This window comes from Sinocyclocheilus rhinocerous, unplaced genomic scaffold, assembly GCF_001515625.1.
Source record: "Sinocyclocheilus rhinocerous isolate Xijiao unplaced genomic scaffold, SAMN03320098_v1.1 scaffold2754, whole genome shotgun sequence".
Taxonomy (NCBI): Eukaryota; Metazoa; Chordata; class Actinopteri; order Cypriniformes; family Cyprinidae; genus Sinocyclocheilus; species Sinocyclocheilus rhinocerous.
Window position 1 is genome coordinate 104,647 of NW_015634251.1, and position 16,928 is coordinate 121,574.

The following is a 16,928-nucleotide window of genomic DNA, read 5'->3' on the forward strand; positions in this document are numbered from 1 at the left end:
AGCACAGTTAATCAAAACAACCGTCCAAACTAACAAACCACATAAACCAACTTAATATGGTTTGTTGGTATCCCAGTCTGGTCAGGCTGGTCTGTTTGCTGTTTTACACCAGCTTGGCCAGGCTTGAAGACCAGCTGGTTTAAGATGTTTTTAAGCAGAGTGATCATAATAAGTCTCATAATACAAAAAAGAACTTTTGAGTATTTGACTATTTGAAATGAATTCCCTAATGATTGTAAAGTAAACTGACTATCTTTATACATTAGAAGATGCACTATTACGTTAGTGTTTGAAACTGAAAATGGTGTTTACTTAATGAGAACCACATTGACGGTCTGCTGTCCTGGTATCCTGTTGTAGTCAGACTCAAGCTGTGGAGAAAATAAACACCATTAATCACCACATACTGGCCTTGCCTTACAAAGTACTTCAGTCTCTGTGTACTACATTCTAGTTTTACAGCTAAATACTGATTTAGCCTAAACATTAACACAGTACAGACAAAAATCAGAGGAAAGGCATGTGATCAATAATATGACCCAATACGCAGGTGGAGCACGCCCTTAATTATTATTGTGAAAACTCTATTGATGGTATTTCTTCAGCTCAGTCCTTGAGTAAACGCACATACCGTATCGATGACAGCAGATGATATCTCTACAAAAGCAGGAGAGTAGATGTCATCAAGTTCAGGCCCATACTGGAAGGAGTTTGTGAAGTTCACCAGTGCCCGATAGTAAACTAGAAACAAGAAGACGACTGTCAGACTCAATAACAGCACCAGAGAATAATCATTATAGTCATTTACATCAATTAGCACTATTAAGCAAGATATTTGTCTCTATAAAAATATCTGCTAATAACATTTCACTTGACAAGCACAAATATACAAACTACACACAAATCAATATTACTGTCAATGAACTACATTAATTCTCAATTTTCTTTTATTAATTGTCTTTTTTTTTAAATATATATATAGATTAAATATTTTATATAAATTAATAATATTAGTTTTATTCTTTAAACTTATTATACAAAAGTTAGTTCTAAGGATGCAATGATATTAAAATTATAAAAAAAGAGTTGTCTGATAAGTAAATGTATGGACTATAAACATCCAATATTAACATTCTATTGACACTGTTTTGTCTAAATAAATATAAAAGCACTAAAAATCATAAATAAATAATTTAAAATTCACTACAAATGAATTTAGGCTTCACAGCATTATTAAAATACAGTATAAAAATGTATATTCATTTTGAAATTGTTACATAAAACAGTGTTCGACGTATATATCTGATATATCCAAAACTGATCAATTAAAAAATATATATAATCACTAATATATAGTACTGGTATATCATGATTGTTTAACTGAAAATGTGAAGTTCATAATGTTAAAAAACAAACAAAACAAAAAAACTCCTAAATCAGCCTATTTGCTGGTTTTAAATTTTTTGGCCACTTTTCAGCCCGGAAGACCAGCTGGCTGACCATCTAAATCAGCGGAGCAGGAGATTGGCCAGGATGGGAGACCAGAAAGACCATTCTAAACAAACTAAGACCTAAAAAAGGATATGAATAAACACGTAGGTGAACAACAAAATCAAACATGCCCCTAAAAACAATTGGAGGCACATGTACAGTAAAGATGAATTGGGTCATAAAAAGGTCAATAATCATTGAAAAAGTACAGCACTACAAAATCTATTCAGAAAAGGTTTCAGCATCGACGGCGCCAATTCTTCTGCAAAAGCTACCATTCAATAACAAAAACAAATACATGCTATTAGCTTATGCCCACGGCCTCACAGTACGTCAACCTTTGAAAAGCTCCAGCCCTTTTACTGCCCTCCCGGCAGCTCGCCTGGGTGGGTTTACCCGATTTCAGTTTGTCAAACTGAATTGAAAAAGGAAGTCAATATTTGTGCTCTTTCTTGCAGTTAGCTGCCACTCGCCACAGTTCTCCAGCAGAGTCGTGTTTAATGCGACGCAGCTTATATACACAGTCACATATATCCCGAACAGACTCTTCTGACCTTTCACTGCTCTTAATGCCTTTATAGATTTATTCCAATTGATAAAATATCACTGAGATTAATTAACTTGCTTTTCACACCATCTGGACACCTGCTGTCACCGTCCGATCAAATGTATTTGCCGTGCACACATGGTTTATTGGAAATTAGCACTTACTGCTGACAGGATTTGGGAAAGAAAGTGGCCCAGAGCTCAATCTTTTCTAATTGCGCAATACATTGATACACGGCCGCTTGCTTCCTTAATGGCAACCTTCACTGCTGCTCTCATTACCGTGAAGAAAGTTAACTTTGGTCATTAAGGGACAGAGAGGGATGAAAACAAAGTAAAAGAGTCAGAAGGTCTTGACTGACTGCCTTTGTCCAGGCTGTAGGCAGTCTGGCCATGGTGACGTAACAGAGGAAACGGAACATCAAAAAGTCCCGTCAAAGTGTTGGCACTGACCCGTGATTAATTGAATCGCTTGTGTAGGCACACTGAAAAAGCATCAGCCTCTCTTTTTTTGACGGCTCAGCCTGCCCAGCGCCCGTAATCTCATCTCGGTAGTTCTCACTAATAAGGCTACAACTCAGAAAACCACATTCTCGTTCTAAAACGGAGCAAAGCCCCATTCAGTCTTTCCATTTAGGAAATCCTCAGTTGAATGCCAGCGAGCGCATTGAAACTGCATTCGGACAAGGGAAAAGACAGTGAAACAGAAGCGTTCCAAATGCTTAATTCATAAACTCTTCTCACTAAACAACAGCATAAATTTGGCAGCTTTGTGGGCCGAGCCCTTGATGGGACACACGGAGGCCTGTGCGGAAGACAAAGAGCTGATTGAGCCAATGTGGTCTGTCTGGCCTTTAAAGCATGAGTCTTTCAACTCGACCTTCATTCCCTTCTCTCCTCCTCCTCCTCCTCCCTCCAAGAAGCCTTCACACTGAATCAAACACTCAAAGTAGTCTTCTTGTCTTATTTTGCAGCTCTGTGGAATGCACTTGGCTGGGGATTCGCTGATTTTTCACCAGGCTATTCTCAGACGCAGACCATCCAAATGTCAACTGTGCATTTGTGAGAGGAAAACCTCCATCCATCATAATGCCACAAAGCCAGCTGGCAGGGCATCTTGTTGTCGTTCTGGTACTAAACAGAATTTCACACTCCAAGCATGGCAATGCGTAACCGGTTTAGCTTGTGTTTACTGCTCTGAGATCGTACAAGCAAATGTGTGAATGCATAAATTAGAGTGTAGAAGTGAAAATTAATGTGGAGCAGCCAACAAAAAAGACAGGAATAGACAGCAAATTATGTCAGTAGTGGTTTTCAACCTTTGTGACAAAAGTAAAAGTTTTCAGGTATTTCTGCTGTAATAATGACAACAAAAAAAGCTGGTTTTCTTATCAGAATTTGGATGTACAGGTATTGATATGCCAAATTAAATTAGTTAAGAACAATTCATTTTGTGATTCCAAAAGTTTAAAAACTATATGTTCTTGAATTAAAATCAAGAGTTATTGAGGGTAGAGATTAAATATAATTTAGGTTTACATCTTGATTTTAGATTATTTTATTACATTAATATCGATTTATTTATTTTATTTATTAAAAAATGAATGATATTTATGCATTATTAATACTGTTAAATATTATTATTAAAATATGTCAGACATTTATAAATTAATAAACATGATAAACATTTAAAAAATGGTTTTCACCTTGAAAAATATAGTTTTACATTTTTTGGGAAATAATTAGTAAGACACCTTGAATAATATTTACCTGCATTCAAGGTGTAAGGAAAGTATTTTTATTTTTGTTATTTTTTTATTTGTTACACCACATGAGCCATTGAATTGAATTTTCTTGAAAATGCAATCAAGTTTTTCCAAAACCAAGAGTAAAATATTTGGCACATACTAGATTCCCTCTTTCTTTTAGAACACTTTGTCTTTATCGTAAACGCTCTAATATGTCACTGACATAACTCTAAGTACTGGGAAATAGAGCAAAACAGGGTGTTACAAACTTATTTAAATATGCAACTAAGATTCAATGGTTCCATTGTTTGGAAGCAACCATATCGAAGATAAAGCAAGATAACTGAAGAGTTCAGCTGAGAACACGACCTACTGTACTCATGCTGCCCAGCGCTCAAGATGTCCCAAGAGGACTGAGATACAGACAAAAAAAAAACAGTGGCATCAGGAATTGGAGTCAAGGGTCAAAGTAAAAATCATTGTGCAAAGAGTGAATGGAACGAGAGGAGAGAGACAGGACATGTATGGAGTTGTTTTAATTTCAAGGACAGTGGGGAAACAATTAAAGAACAAAACATAAGAAGAAAAGCATATTTTTCATATAGTGACAGGTGAAAATTAGAAGGTTAGATGCATATAAAGAGCTATGATATATCGGCCATTTAAGAAATATGAGATTCAGTAAAAATACCCCAGCTGGAGAAGTCACGGTTTAATTGACGCATGTTTTCTATTTTGAATGGCAGATTTAGATTTGTGAGCGTTTAAGAGTTGCATTCCTCTGGCACAGCAGAACACTGACAGTGAAGCACTGAGCCAGAGGCGACGCTGCATATGATCAACATCTGTCTATGAAGACACGGATCGCTGCGAGAACTCTCTCAGCCCGTTTTAAATGCCAGCTACAGTTATCTTGGTGGGATCTCATTAAGTCATTGTAGTTTGCAGGATATCCTCCACTCCAACCAGTAACCATACTTCCACTATCTGCTTTTAACTCTTCAACGGGTGTATCTGTGAGAGAGAATAGGTATATTCTGGGTAACCAGTGGGAGGGCCACATCCTGTTTGCTACAGCATACTTGAAGGCATGGCAAAGATAATTGGCCTTGACGTCAGAATATTCTGATTAACCATTTCTGGTTCTCAGCGGAGAATATTTTGTCATTATTTACTTGTCTCCATGGTGTTTCAAACCTGTATGACATTGTCTTCTGTAAAACATAAAAAATGATATTTTGAAGAATGTTTCAACTGTTTTTGTCCATGATGAAAGTCAATAGGGTCCAAAAGAACACTGGAGTCCCAGTGTATTATTCCCTTTAGTATTATTTATTTACAATTATAATATTTAATATTTTGAATTAGCTTTTTTGCCATATTCATTTTTAATTATGTATTTTTATGTTTCATAAATTCTGTATGTTTTAGCAATTATATACATGTTTGTCATTTTTATTTGTTGGCAACTAACAGAATTAAAATAAGTACGTTTTCATCTATAATTTATATTTTATTTCGGCCTTATTTCAATTAATGAAAATGATTTTAATAGTTTTAGTTTGCAAAAACCCCACCACACTGAACCACACTGACTTTAATTTTATGGCCAAAAAAAGAGACTTAAAAAAAAAAGAAAGTCTTACAGCTTTTTAAATAATATTTATAATTACTGTGAATTAGCAGTATTCATTTTCATTTTAAGCATTGTTATGTGTTTTATAAATTTTGTATGTTTTAGTAATTTTATGTAGGTTTGTCATTTTTATTAGTTTTTATTATATTTCTAATACTTAATTTTTTTAATAAAAACAAATTAGAAATATTGCCTCGGCAACTTATTTTCATTTTTTAAACAATGAAAATTATTTTTAATAGTTTTAGTTTACAAAACCCCCACCACACTGGACCCCACTGACTTTCATTTTATGGCAAAAAATAATAATAATAAGATAAATTTAAAAAAGACATTTTTCCAAAAAAAAGAAGAAAAGAAAATCTTACAGCTTTGAACCGAAAACAGAGTAAGCAAATGATAACAAAACGTGTTAATTTTTGGTGAACTGTCCCTTTAAATCCACAATGGGAATCAGATGCAGTTAACCAAAATATTCTAGTGTCAAGATCTATTATATTTCATCTTCATTTATTTTAATTACATTTTGCTGCAATATAAATCTTCTGCTGTGACTACACTAGAAGAAGACATTCAAAGCAACCCTGCAATAAATAATTTAAAAAGTATTTTGAAACAAGCTGGAATTCTTATTGGTCTCTAAACAGGCGCATGTGTGAATACCGGCAAATTTGCACAAACTTTCTATGAAAGATAACATAAAAGAACATCCATCCAAGTAATCGCATTCACATAGTCGGTACAGAGCGGTAACATGGTTGAGAGATAGTTTTCGTAATTGCTATGATTATGTATTGCTGTTCATTCCATCCCACGCTAAGTGGTGTTAATGAGGTATCCACAAATTCAAAGCGGTCCTGCATCAAAATCAAAGTGGCAAGTTGAAAGAAGCGACACTATTAGAACTGTCCTTTTATGTACTGAACTGCTACTGACATTTTCACACTACAAAGCCCTCAGTGTGCTATCACAGAGAGACAAAGCAAGCACTCTTTATTCCTTTAAAGATAAAACAAGCACGAACACACTTCATTCTTTCTCTCTCTTCGTCTGTCTCCCTCTCTCGCTACTATATTTTCCACTAAGTTCTTTTGATCGCTTGAACAATGAATATTATTTATTTAGTTTGGCCACTGGAACCCAAACTGCGAATTGTTTTATAAATCCCATAAGATGGATTATTACTTTCATTATGTCCACTCCCAGGCCTTCTGCAGGAAACCCCTGAAGCACAATAAAAACGCTCGACTGGGGTGAAATACAAGGATGTTTCCATTAGCAGTAAAATGAGCTCATTCACTGCAGGTAAACTAATGCAATCATCATAACTTCTGAACTGAAACTATTTGCATGTATTACAGATACAGTGGCGGATTATTATCCAACAATGGGTTAGAACCTCAATGACTTTCAAATTCTGTCTGTATCTTTGCGAGTCTCATATTGTAAGGACATTTGTGATTGCAAATGTGTCCAGTGAGAGAAATTAAGCAATGTTTCCTAAGGAGGAGGACAAGATTTTCCAAGGCAACGCATATGTTGCTGCCATAACAATGAGTGGCAGTGTCTAAGCATGAAAGCTGAAGTTCATGAGGAAAGATTTTTAGGAAGTTCTGTTCGGTAAACTAGTGGCTCTCAACTGGGTTTGTTTCAGGACGCAGATTTTGCATTAAAAAAATAAGTGGTAGTCTAATAAAACCAATATTAAAATAATTATTATAGTCTTTTATTTTATATTTATATTTATTTATATTTTTGTTTTATTTATTTATTTATTTTATTTTATTTTATTTTATTCTTCTATAATTTTATAATATATTATTATAGTCTTCCTCAAAATTTCTTCCTTGCACTGTAAGAGAGAGAGAGAGAGATCTTTGCAGCCCTGACACACAACATTACATCAACTGCACCACCAGGACAACCAGAAATGGAAAGTTGGGTGGCCTTTTTACTTTTGGAAAGTTTTAGGACTCTGTACACTTATGCATCTTTCATCAGATGTTCTGACATCTGTTCACTTTTGCATAGCTCCAGTCATGCACAAGTGGCACTCAATCTTTGTGTGCAAGGGACCATTTTACCTCAGTAATAGGATTGAGATAAATGATACATATTGTGACGAGAGGGGCGGAGCCGAGAGCCGTGGGAACGGAGCGAGGCCGGTGGAGTAAATGCTAATGCGCGACACCTGCGCCACTCACCGGTCTCGAGTCCCACGGAGGAGCTCCAGAAGGATAAAAGGAGGAGTGACGACAGTGTTGGACGAGAGAGGACCAGGCCTGGACTTTATTTTGTGTTTTGGTTCTGTTTGTGCGCGGCAGTCGTCCGCGATGGGCTGTCGCGCTATTTTGTGTTTATTTTATTATTAAAGTTTTCTTTGAGTGTTCGCCGGTTCCCGCCGGCCACCTGGGCTGTGGAGGGACGGCTGCCGTCCGTGAGCGAGCGGAGTCGCTGCCACCGTTCGCCTGAGGCCAGAGCCTGCTGCCATCCACCATGATGGGGACGAGCAGGGAACGGGGGACTCCTGCCGGCTGCCCGAACCCGGAGGAGCCGTCGCCGTCCACCGGGCAGCAGAGGAGTGTCGGACCGTCCACCGAGGGCTGTCCAGTGCCGCCACCTGGCATCGCAGAAGAGTTTACCCAGCTGGTGGAGGGCCGAGCGGCAGTGTGTCTGGGACAAGATTTTTTTTTTTTTTTAACGTTCAAAGAAAACTTTAATAATAAAATAAACACAAAATAGCGCGACAGCCCCTCGCGGACGACTGTCACGCACAAACAGAACCAAAACACAAAATAAAGTCCAGGCCTGGTCCTCTCTCGTCCAACACTGTTGTCACTCCTCCTTTTATCCTACTTATATATATATATATAAGTATTAAAATAAAAAATGTTTAGGTTAATATATTATATATATTATTATATTGTCACCACAGCAGAGTAAGCCAGAGCTTTCAAAGAAAACATTTGCATGGATCCAAAAGAAATGAGAGATGAATAAGATTATTTTACAACTATGATTTCATTTTGGCTGAACACCTCCGATTACACTTATGACTTCACAAATTAACAAGTCTGTCCTTTGAGCTTCTCGCCTAGTCAGCACCATAATCAAACACAAATTCCGTGTGGAGGTGTTGAGATAAGCATTCTCATGGCCTCACTTCAAAATTATCTCCCAGCCATTCTCTCTAACTGAAAGCCCGTCTGTATGCTATGCTAACCTTTGTCTCCTCAGCTTGAAGTGGCTGTATGACCCAGTGTTCAGGGTCTGTACGAGGGCCTGTGAAACTCCTGAAGTTCTGTTGAGCTAAAGGAGGGTGAGGAGATCTCCCACGTCTTTATCAGGCTTTATCAAGCGAAAAACAAACAAACAGGCCAGGAATATGCTGCGGCTCAGATAAAAGAGTCTTCTTGTATGCCATGGGGATTTGTGACTGATAAAGAAAAGAAGCTAGATATCACCTCTATAGGCTGCTTATCCGGTGCCTGACTCAATCATGTGTTTTGAAATAATCACATTTTTGTCATTGAGAAAATGCCTTTCTACATACAGGACAGTTCCTCAGAAGTAACCTGGGGTTAAGTATTTTGCTCACGGGTAGATTGTTGACAGACCCCAATGCTCTACAGTTCATAAATCATCCCTTCTGTTGTTTAAAACAATAACCTTTGGGTTACCAGCACAGATGTCTGACTCTGACTACTAAGCTAAAGTACCACCACTCCAATTTACTACAACAAAAAGCCCAGAATTAGCCTTAGGAAAGGAAAACCAAAATGAAAATCTCTATTGTATATCTCATAGAGTACAATTTGATTAAAATTAGATTAAAATTAGATGTTTCTCATGAGGAAAAAGACCCAAGTAATCTCATGTTCCAGAGTTTCAAAAAAAGATCTAAACAAACTCAAAAATGGTAATTTGGTAAAACAACAAAGTCTGCCAACAAAGTCAGAGATTTCAATATAACCAAATCATTAAGAATCATTATAAAATTATATTAGATTTATTTACTTATTTAGTTTATTTTCATTTAAATAATATACAATATAATTTTATAATGAACATACATCAAATAATAAAACTATATAATATACTAAATCCAATCTCATTTACAGTAAAACTCTGCCATGAACTTGGTAAATCTAAGTGACAATAACTATCAAATTATGTTTCTGTTATCAGTATTTCCAAATTCCAAGTAACATCTTTCAGACTGAAATGACAATTTCAAGGTCTATTCAGGTCCTAGCACACTTACATTTTAAATCTAATAATCATGATGATAGCTATTATATTTGAACAAGTTAATGCATCCTAACTGAACACAAATATTTAATTATTAAAAAAAACAGATTGACCCCAAAATTTGAAAAGTAGTGTAATTTCTCTTTGCTCTAAATGTGAAAGAATCCTAAAACTAAAGAAGTTTAAAGCAGGTTTACATTAGATTTTGAAGCCATTGTTTTCAAGGTGGACTTTTAAACCCCATTGTATATGAAATAATGACATAAATCTGAGTCATAACAACTATCAAATTATGTTTCCGTTTTCAATATTTCTAAGAAACATCTTTCAGACTGAGACGATACTTTAAATGAAAGGTAACCATTTCAAGGTCTATTCAGGGCCTAGCACAATTACATTTTAACTTTAATAACCATCATCATAATATCCTTGCTCATGCCACTACATTCTCTCAATCTCATAATTAACAATAAAGACCACTTTAGGCTAACGTATGTAGCAATTTCAATTACAGATGCCCCATATGTAAAAATATGGATCTGGAAAATGCATCAGAAAAACAGGATGCTGTGTAATATGTGCTACAGTAGCAGGATATGAACTCTCAGCAGTGACAGGGAAGGAAAGGTGGTCACACAGACCTCTGGAAAAAGAGAGCACAGGTTAGACATCCACTCCAGGAAGCCAAATGTTCTTTCCCAACTGCTGTCAGGCACGGATCTATAAATGGCTTTAGAGAATAAACTACCCCCTTTAGAAGGGGGATTACCACTGGCTGACTCATAGTCTCAACCTCTCCAGCCTTAAAATGTTATGTGGCAGATATTTTTGTTAAAAGATGTTGATTTTTTATTCACGATTCTACCAAATCCACTGAGATCAGAAATATGCTTGGATAAATGAAGACATCCTGACTTCAAACCAACCTCATGTGGTGTCTTGAACCTCAAAGATCATCAATGGGTCATCAGATCAGTTTTATGCTCCAGTTCAAACTTAGAGGGACGATTCAAGTTTCATCTGCTGAATTTGGGTCTACATTTAGCAAACTATGTGTTTGCTTTGAGAATTTAGAGTCTGTAGGTGGTCTGAGTCTCACAGAGGTGATGTTTAAGAGTTGACCCAATCAATCTGGCACCTCTTAGTTGACACTGTCACCCTCTGGTACTTTATCTTCTGAATACACTAAAGCTACAGCTGAAATATCCCTTTCTAATTTAAGAACCAGCATATTTGTGTGGACTATTTTGGGAGTAAAGCTCAGGTGTCGGGCTGCAGAGCTCTTACCAAAACAATCATTCCACCATGATGTCATGCAATACAATGCCCCAGACTGACATACAAAGGACAGACAGGGAAGCAAAAGTCATTCCAAAGAAGAAGTCCAAAGATAGAAAAGACAGAAGGGAAAGTGCAGGAGTCTGACACTGCAGCTGAGACACTTTCGGTATATGTTATCTAAATAACGCAAGGTCTGTTTCCAAAATGAGGCTGGGTGCCACACAACGCAAAGAATGAATTATTTTTATGTGACTGTTGTTTCATTTTATAATAATAATAAATAACAGATTTTGTCCATTACAAATTATTTCATTAGCATAACAATTTGAGTTGAAAGTGCTATTAAAAATGCACATTAATATCATAATTTCTCTGTATTAGTCCCCTTATTTTGGCTTAAAAATGTCATAAATATTTCTTTGTTTTTACAACATATGCTACCATTTAAAGGTTTGGGGTGGGTAAGTATTTATGTTTTTGAACAAAAGTCTCTTATATTCACTAAGGCTGAATTATTTGATCAAAAACACAGCAATGCAGTAATATTGTGAAATATTATTAAAAAAAATTGTATTATTACAATTTTCTCATTTATTTATATTATATTTTAACATTTAATTTATTCAAGAATATTTCTTATTATCAGTGCTGAAAACAGCTGTTCTTAATATTTTTGTGGGGATTTATAAGCTTAATTTTTTCAATATTTTTTGATGAAAGAATCAAAATAACAGCATTTATTAGAATTTTTTTTTTTGTAGCAATGACTTTACTGTCACTTTTGATCAATTGAGTGCATCCTAACTGAATACAAACATTAATTTCTTTTTTTTTTTTTAATGCTTAATTTTTTCAATATTTTTTGATGAAAGAATCAAAATAACAGCATTTATTAGAATTTTTTTTTTTTGTAGCAATGACTTTACTGTCACTTTTGATCAATTGAGTGCATCCTAACTGAATACAAACATTAATTTCTTTTTTTTTTTTTAAGAAAAATAAAAAAAATTAGACTGACCCCAAACTTTTGAATGGTAGTGTAATTTTTCTTTTTCTTTTTTTTTTAATTTAAAGAATCCTAAAACTAAAATAGTTCAGATTTACATTAGATTTTGAATCCATTATTTTCAATGTGGAATTTTAAACTCTACTTTATATGAAATAACTTCACAAAACTTCTGTAAAATGTGATAAAAGTACAACAGGCTACCATAAAATAAAACTCAAAGAGAAGATCATGAAAGGCGAGAATTTAAACATGGGACGTAAGGAAATCAATACATGACCGTGTTTGTATCGTCTGTTCTGGCTGCTGTTTCTTACACTGACTTTCATGTTTGCTGCAATGTTTACACTTCTGCATCTCAGCTGATGAAAGGAGAAATGAGTATTGTTTGGATCTCTGGCACAAATCTGAGGCCCTTGTTATGATGAAGCTGCTGTCTCAAAGGCGGGTGACAGGATGTGACAGACACAAATTCAGCAGACGCAACAACTCTGTATAACACCTCAGCAGATCATTAAAACAGTTTCATGTTTTAAAGCAAGATGTTTGCAGAATCTGTTGATGACTCTTTTATCACACTGATATGAAATTTGTGACTACTGTCATGTTGTAATACTGCCTCTTCATTAAAAAAAAAAAAAAAAGGATTCTCACTTGTTATAGGCATGCCTGGCTCAACTGGGCTTGGCTCGGGGGTGCTTCCATCCTCTTCTCCACTGATATCTGAAGGAAAAAAGAGATTATAAATTAGCTTTTTGAAGAAAAAAAAAGTTTGAGGATGGTAACATTAGAAAATTAGTCTCCTATGCTCACCAAGGTTGCATTTATTTGATCAAATACAACTTAAAAAGAATTGTTTGATATATTTTATATTTGAAAATGTTATTTATTCCTGCGATGACAAAGCTGAATTTTCAGCAGCCATTAGTCTAGTCTTCAGTGACACATGATGGTTCAGAAATCATTCTAATATGCTTATTTGCTGTTCAAGAAACATTTCATATTATTTTAAATGAAAACATTTGTGTTGCTTAATATTTTTGTGGAAATTTATTCAGCATTTATTCACAATGGAAATTTTTTTGCAAAATTATAAAGGTCCTTACTGTCACTTTCAATTAGGCATAATGAATAGCCACATAATGAACATTACTATTCCTTATTTATAAGTACTAAGCAGTGCAGTATTCAGTTAGTCCCACCTCCTGAAGGATCATAGTACTCTTCATCATCCACATAACCTCCCGGCCGCTTGTTTTCCTCTTCTAAGTTCTCTGGAAAGGGCACCTCATCCCACACTTTAGAGCTCTGAACTACCTGTAGTCAAAACAAATGAAACCACAATTTATGGGATTTAAATCAGCATCTCCAAACACATCTTGAGTTATGAGAGACCTATAGAAAAGAGAGGCAAAAACAACAGTCAATGCCTTCTGGCTCCACTGAGGGTAGAAGAGATAAATATCATGCCTTTGTTCTGTGCATGCACCAAAATGCATAATCGCACACATCATAGAGACATGAAATGCAAGTACAGATGTTGTCCTTAAAAAGTATTTGGACACTACAGACACACTTCAAAATGTCTGAATGTCACAGCATTAAAGTATCAAATCAAGTGGTATCGGCATATAGCCTAAATTAAGCTAGAACTAGACTTTTTAAGCAAAGATTTTTAAACAGCTGGGGCCTGTTTCATAAAACAAGTTAACCAAATAAGCCAGGTTTATTTCAGTTAGTCTGACTTATTGTCAGCTGATTTGGTTCAAAATAAGTCAGACTAACTGAAATAAGCCTGGCTTATTTGGTAAACTTGTTTTATGGAACAGGCCCCTGGTGTCAGTGTCCATAGGTATATTTAATCACATCAACTATGAACATATTCTACAAGTGTGACAACCAAATAAATATACACACATATAAATATACACACACATATATATATATATATATATATACATAGCCTATCTATCTATCACTCTCTCTCTCTCTTACTGATCCCAAACTTTTGAACCTTAGTATATATGTATGTACAGGTGCATCTCAATAAATTAGAATGTCGTGGAAAAGTTCCATACATGCATACATATATACATACATATAATTGGTGAACAAAGATATAAGGTGAACACCTTTTACCTCCATACCTCTGGTACTGTAACACCCTAACCAAATAGCACAGGGCTGGTACTAGTAAGGAAGTACTTTTTCATGCAGAGATTAACGTCACACCCATGAGAGGTCATAAAAATCAGATATAACAGCAAAAATAAAACCTCTGAAATATGATCAACTACAGCATGATTTCCAAGGAACATGTTCAAAGGTGCAATAGGTGATTGTCTTCAGAAACATTTATTGTTATGATGGTTGAAAGACTCTTCACATCCCAATAGCAATCATTAAGTTAAGAGGTCTAAATGTATTTATCTGTATTTATATATTCTGTTGAAGGCGTAGGACCAAGAAATGTTCGTCCTTTCCTACCTGCCTGTCAACGTATGCATTAGCATACCTCTGTGCACCCGGTTCGCGCAGACACGATACATCATCAGCGCGTTCACGTACGCTGTGCAGACAGAGCGATAATGGCAGGCAAACATCAACAACCCGATCTTCCTTCCTTGTAGTACTTTTACTAACTGTACTATGAAGTTTACTCACCGGTGAATAACACATGATGTATTGTAGTAATGTTGTCTCTGGTCGTCTGATCTGTGTGCATATATGCGTTCAGGGGGCGTGGCTTTGGACGGCGATTGCAGGGAGGGTGGGACGTTTGCTTTCAGTGCTATCAGGCTAAAGTTAGCATTTTCCAAGATCTCCTACTGCACCTTTAATATTGTTTAGCATTTCATAACACTAAATAGCCTATAAGAATTTCACTCCTCTAATCAAAGTAAAATTTAACCAAACAATTTGTCAAATAGACATTGATAACTTGTACTCAAACTTGTAGTCAACCACGCCTACCTAAAACGGCTCGATCTAACAGGCCCCCACATGTCTACGTCATGATGTGGGAAGATTTGCATAACGCCGCCCAAATGTTCACACAAAGAAAGAAGGCGTAACTTTGATTCTCGCTGTAGTATTGTTGCCGCTGCCATGTTGTGGAGACGCTGTGTGTTTCGTTGTGAAAGCGAATAATGTTCTTTTTAGCAACGTCATATGACCCCTTTAAAGAAATTAATATTGCTAATCAGCATGGAAATATCGAATTTATCAAAAATCACAGTAATTACTTCTATAATGTAACAAAGATTTCCATTTCAAATAAATACAGTTCTTTTGAACTTCCTTTTCATCAGAGAGTTCTGCTAAAAATATATCACAGTTTCTACAAAAATATTTAGCAGAACACCTGTTTTAACCCGTTTAACACCCGATAATAATAAATGTTTGTTGAGCAGCAAACCAGCATATTAGAATGACTTCTGAATGATCATGTGACACTGAAGACTGGAGTAATGGCTGCTGAAAATTCAGCTTTGCCAACAAAATTAATAAATTACATGTATTCAAACAGAAATCAGTTATTTTAAATTGTTTTACTGTATATTTGATCAAATAAAGCTTAGGTAAGCATAAGAGATAAGAGAAAAATCTTGCCAACCCCAAACAATTGAATGGAAGTGTAAATTTTAATTTAAATACAAAATTAATTATGAATAAATGAACATATTAACTTTATACATGGATTCTCTGGAAGCATTTTGCATAGTTAGCAGAAAATTGAACTCAACCAGCAGTGCCTTTTGCTTATTCACTTCTTCTTTGGTCAGCAACAAAAGCTTTGATGATTTTATAAAATCATGTCTCTTCTGCACCCCGGTTCTCATCTTCACATTTGTATACGTGTTTGGCAAGATGCCACATTTGGCATTTTCGGTCTTCATAGCAGTTCCCAGTTCCCATTTCCCTGCATCTCCATCATGACCGCAGCTCCTATTTAAATGGCTCCTGCAAATAAATAACTTGATCTCCCCTCCAAATCCTTTCTCCCCTGACTGAACACTCTAAAACAACAATCCTAGAACTTTTTCAAAGGGAAATCGCTGACTGGCAAAATTCTTTCAATTGGATCTGCTCAGCAAACCTTTGTTGTGATCATCACCTGCTTCCATGTCCCTTGGGATGGAGTCCTCCCAAAATGAGACTCTCTGTCATTATTGTCATCCATAATTGTAATGCAGCATATTTTTGGTGAAAAGACTTAGAAAAAGTATATGTGTCAATTTCATTGTCACCAGATAAGACACACAACTTAAGGAAACAAACCACTTAAGGAAAAAAAATCACTACAGTATTAAAGAATTTACCATTGAAATTGACTATTCTTAACTATTGACTATTATTACAGGGTATAAATGTCAAAAGTATAGCTCACCCAAAAATTAAAGTTTAAATATATATATATATATACACACACACACACATACATATACATATATATATATATATGGATAAAAAAGGCTTGAGTTCACCTAGCCAAGAAAATGATAGCCCAGACAAACACACACATACTGCATTCAACTGTCAAAGGAATCCCACTGTTTACTTTCCAATTATACCATTCACAATGCCAACAGTTTGTTCTGCAGGAACGGCAAAGAAACAGACAAAGCGCAACATTAGAGTCTATCGCTTTGCAAAAGATGTTTGAACTGTTTTAAATATTGATAATCAGCATATTAGAATGATTTCTGAAGGATCATGTGACACTGAAGACTGGAGTAATGATGCTGAATATTTACCTATGTATGATCACAGGAATAAATTACATTTTAAAATCTATTCAAATAGAAAGCAATTTTAAATAGTAAAAATATTTCAACATTTTACTGTTTTTGCTGTACTTTGGATCAAATAAATGCAGCCTTGGTGAGCAGAAGAGTCTTCTTTAAAAAAACATAAAAAATCTTACAGCTCCCAATCTTTTGAACGGCAGTGTATGCGTTAGCTCTTA

The 16,928-nt window shown here is 35.5% G+C and overlaps 1 protein-coding gene across 1 annotated transcript in view; it reads right to left on the reverse strand.

Moving 5' to 3' along the window:
- LOC107745451 (basement membrane-specific heparan sulfate proteoglycan core protein-like) overlaps nucleotides 1-16,928 on the reverse strand; it is a 107,409-nt gene that overhangs the window by 65,448 nt on the left and 25,033 nt on the right. The window contains exons 2-5 of the mRNA XM_016559323.1: nucleotides 13,162-13,276; nucleotides 12,614-12,682; nucleotides 632-741; nucleotides 313-371 (exon numbers count right to left, since the gene is read on the reverse strand). Coding sequence (XP_016414809.1) covers nucleotides 313-371; nucleotides 632-741; nucleotides 12,614-12,682; nucleotides 13,162-13,276 — 353 coding nt within the window. The remainder of the gene's footprint in view (nucleotides 1-312; nucleotides 372-631; nucleotides 742-12,613; nucleotides 12,683-13,161; nucleotides 13,277-16,928) is intronic.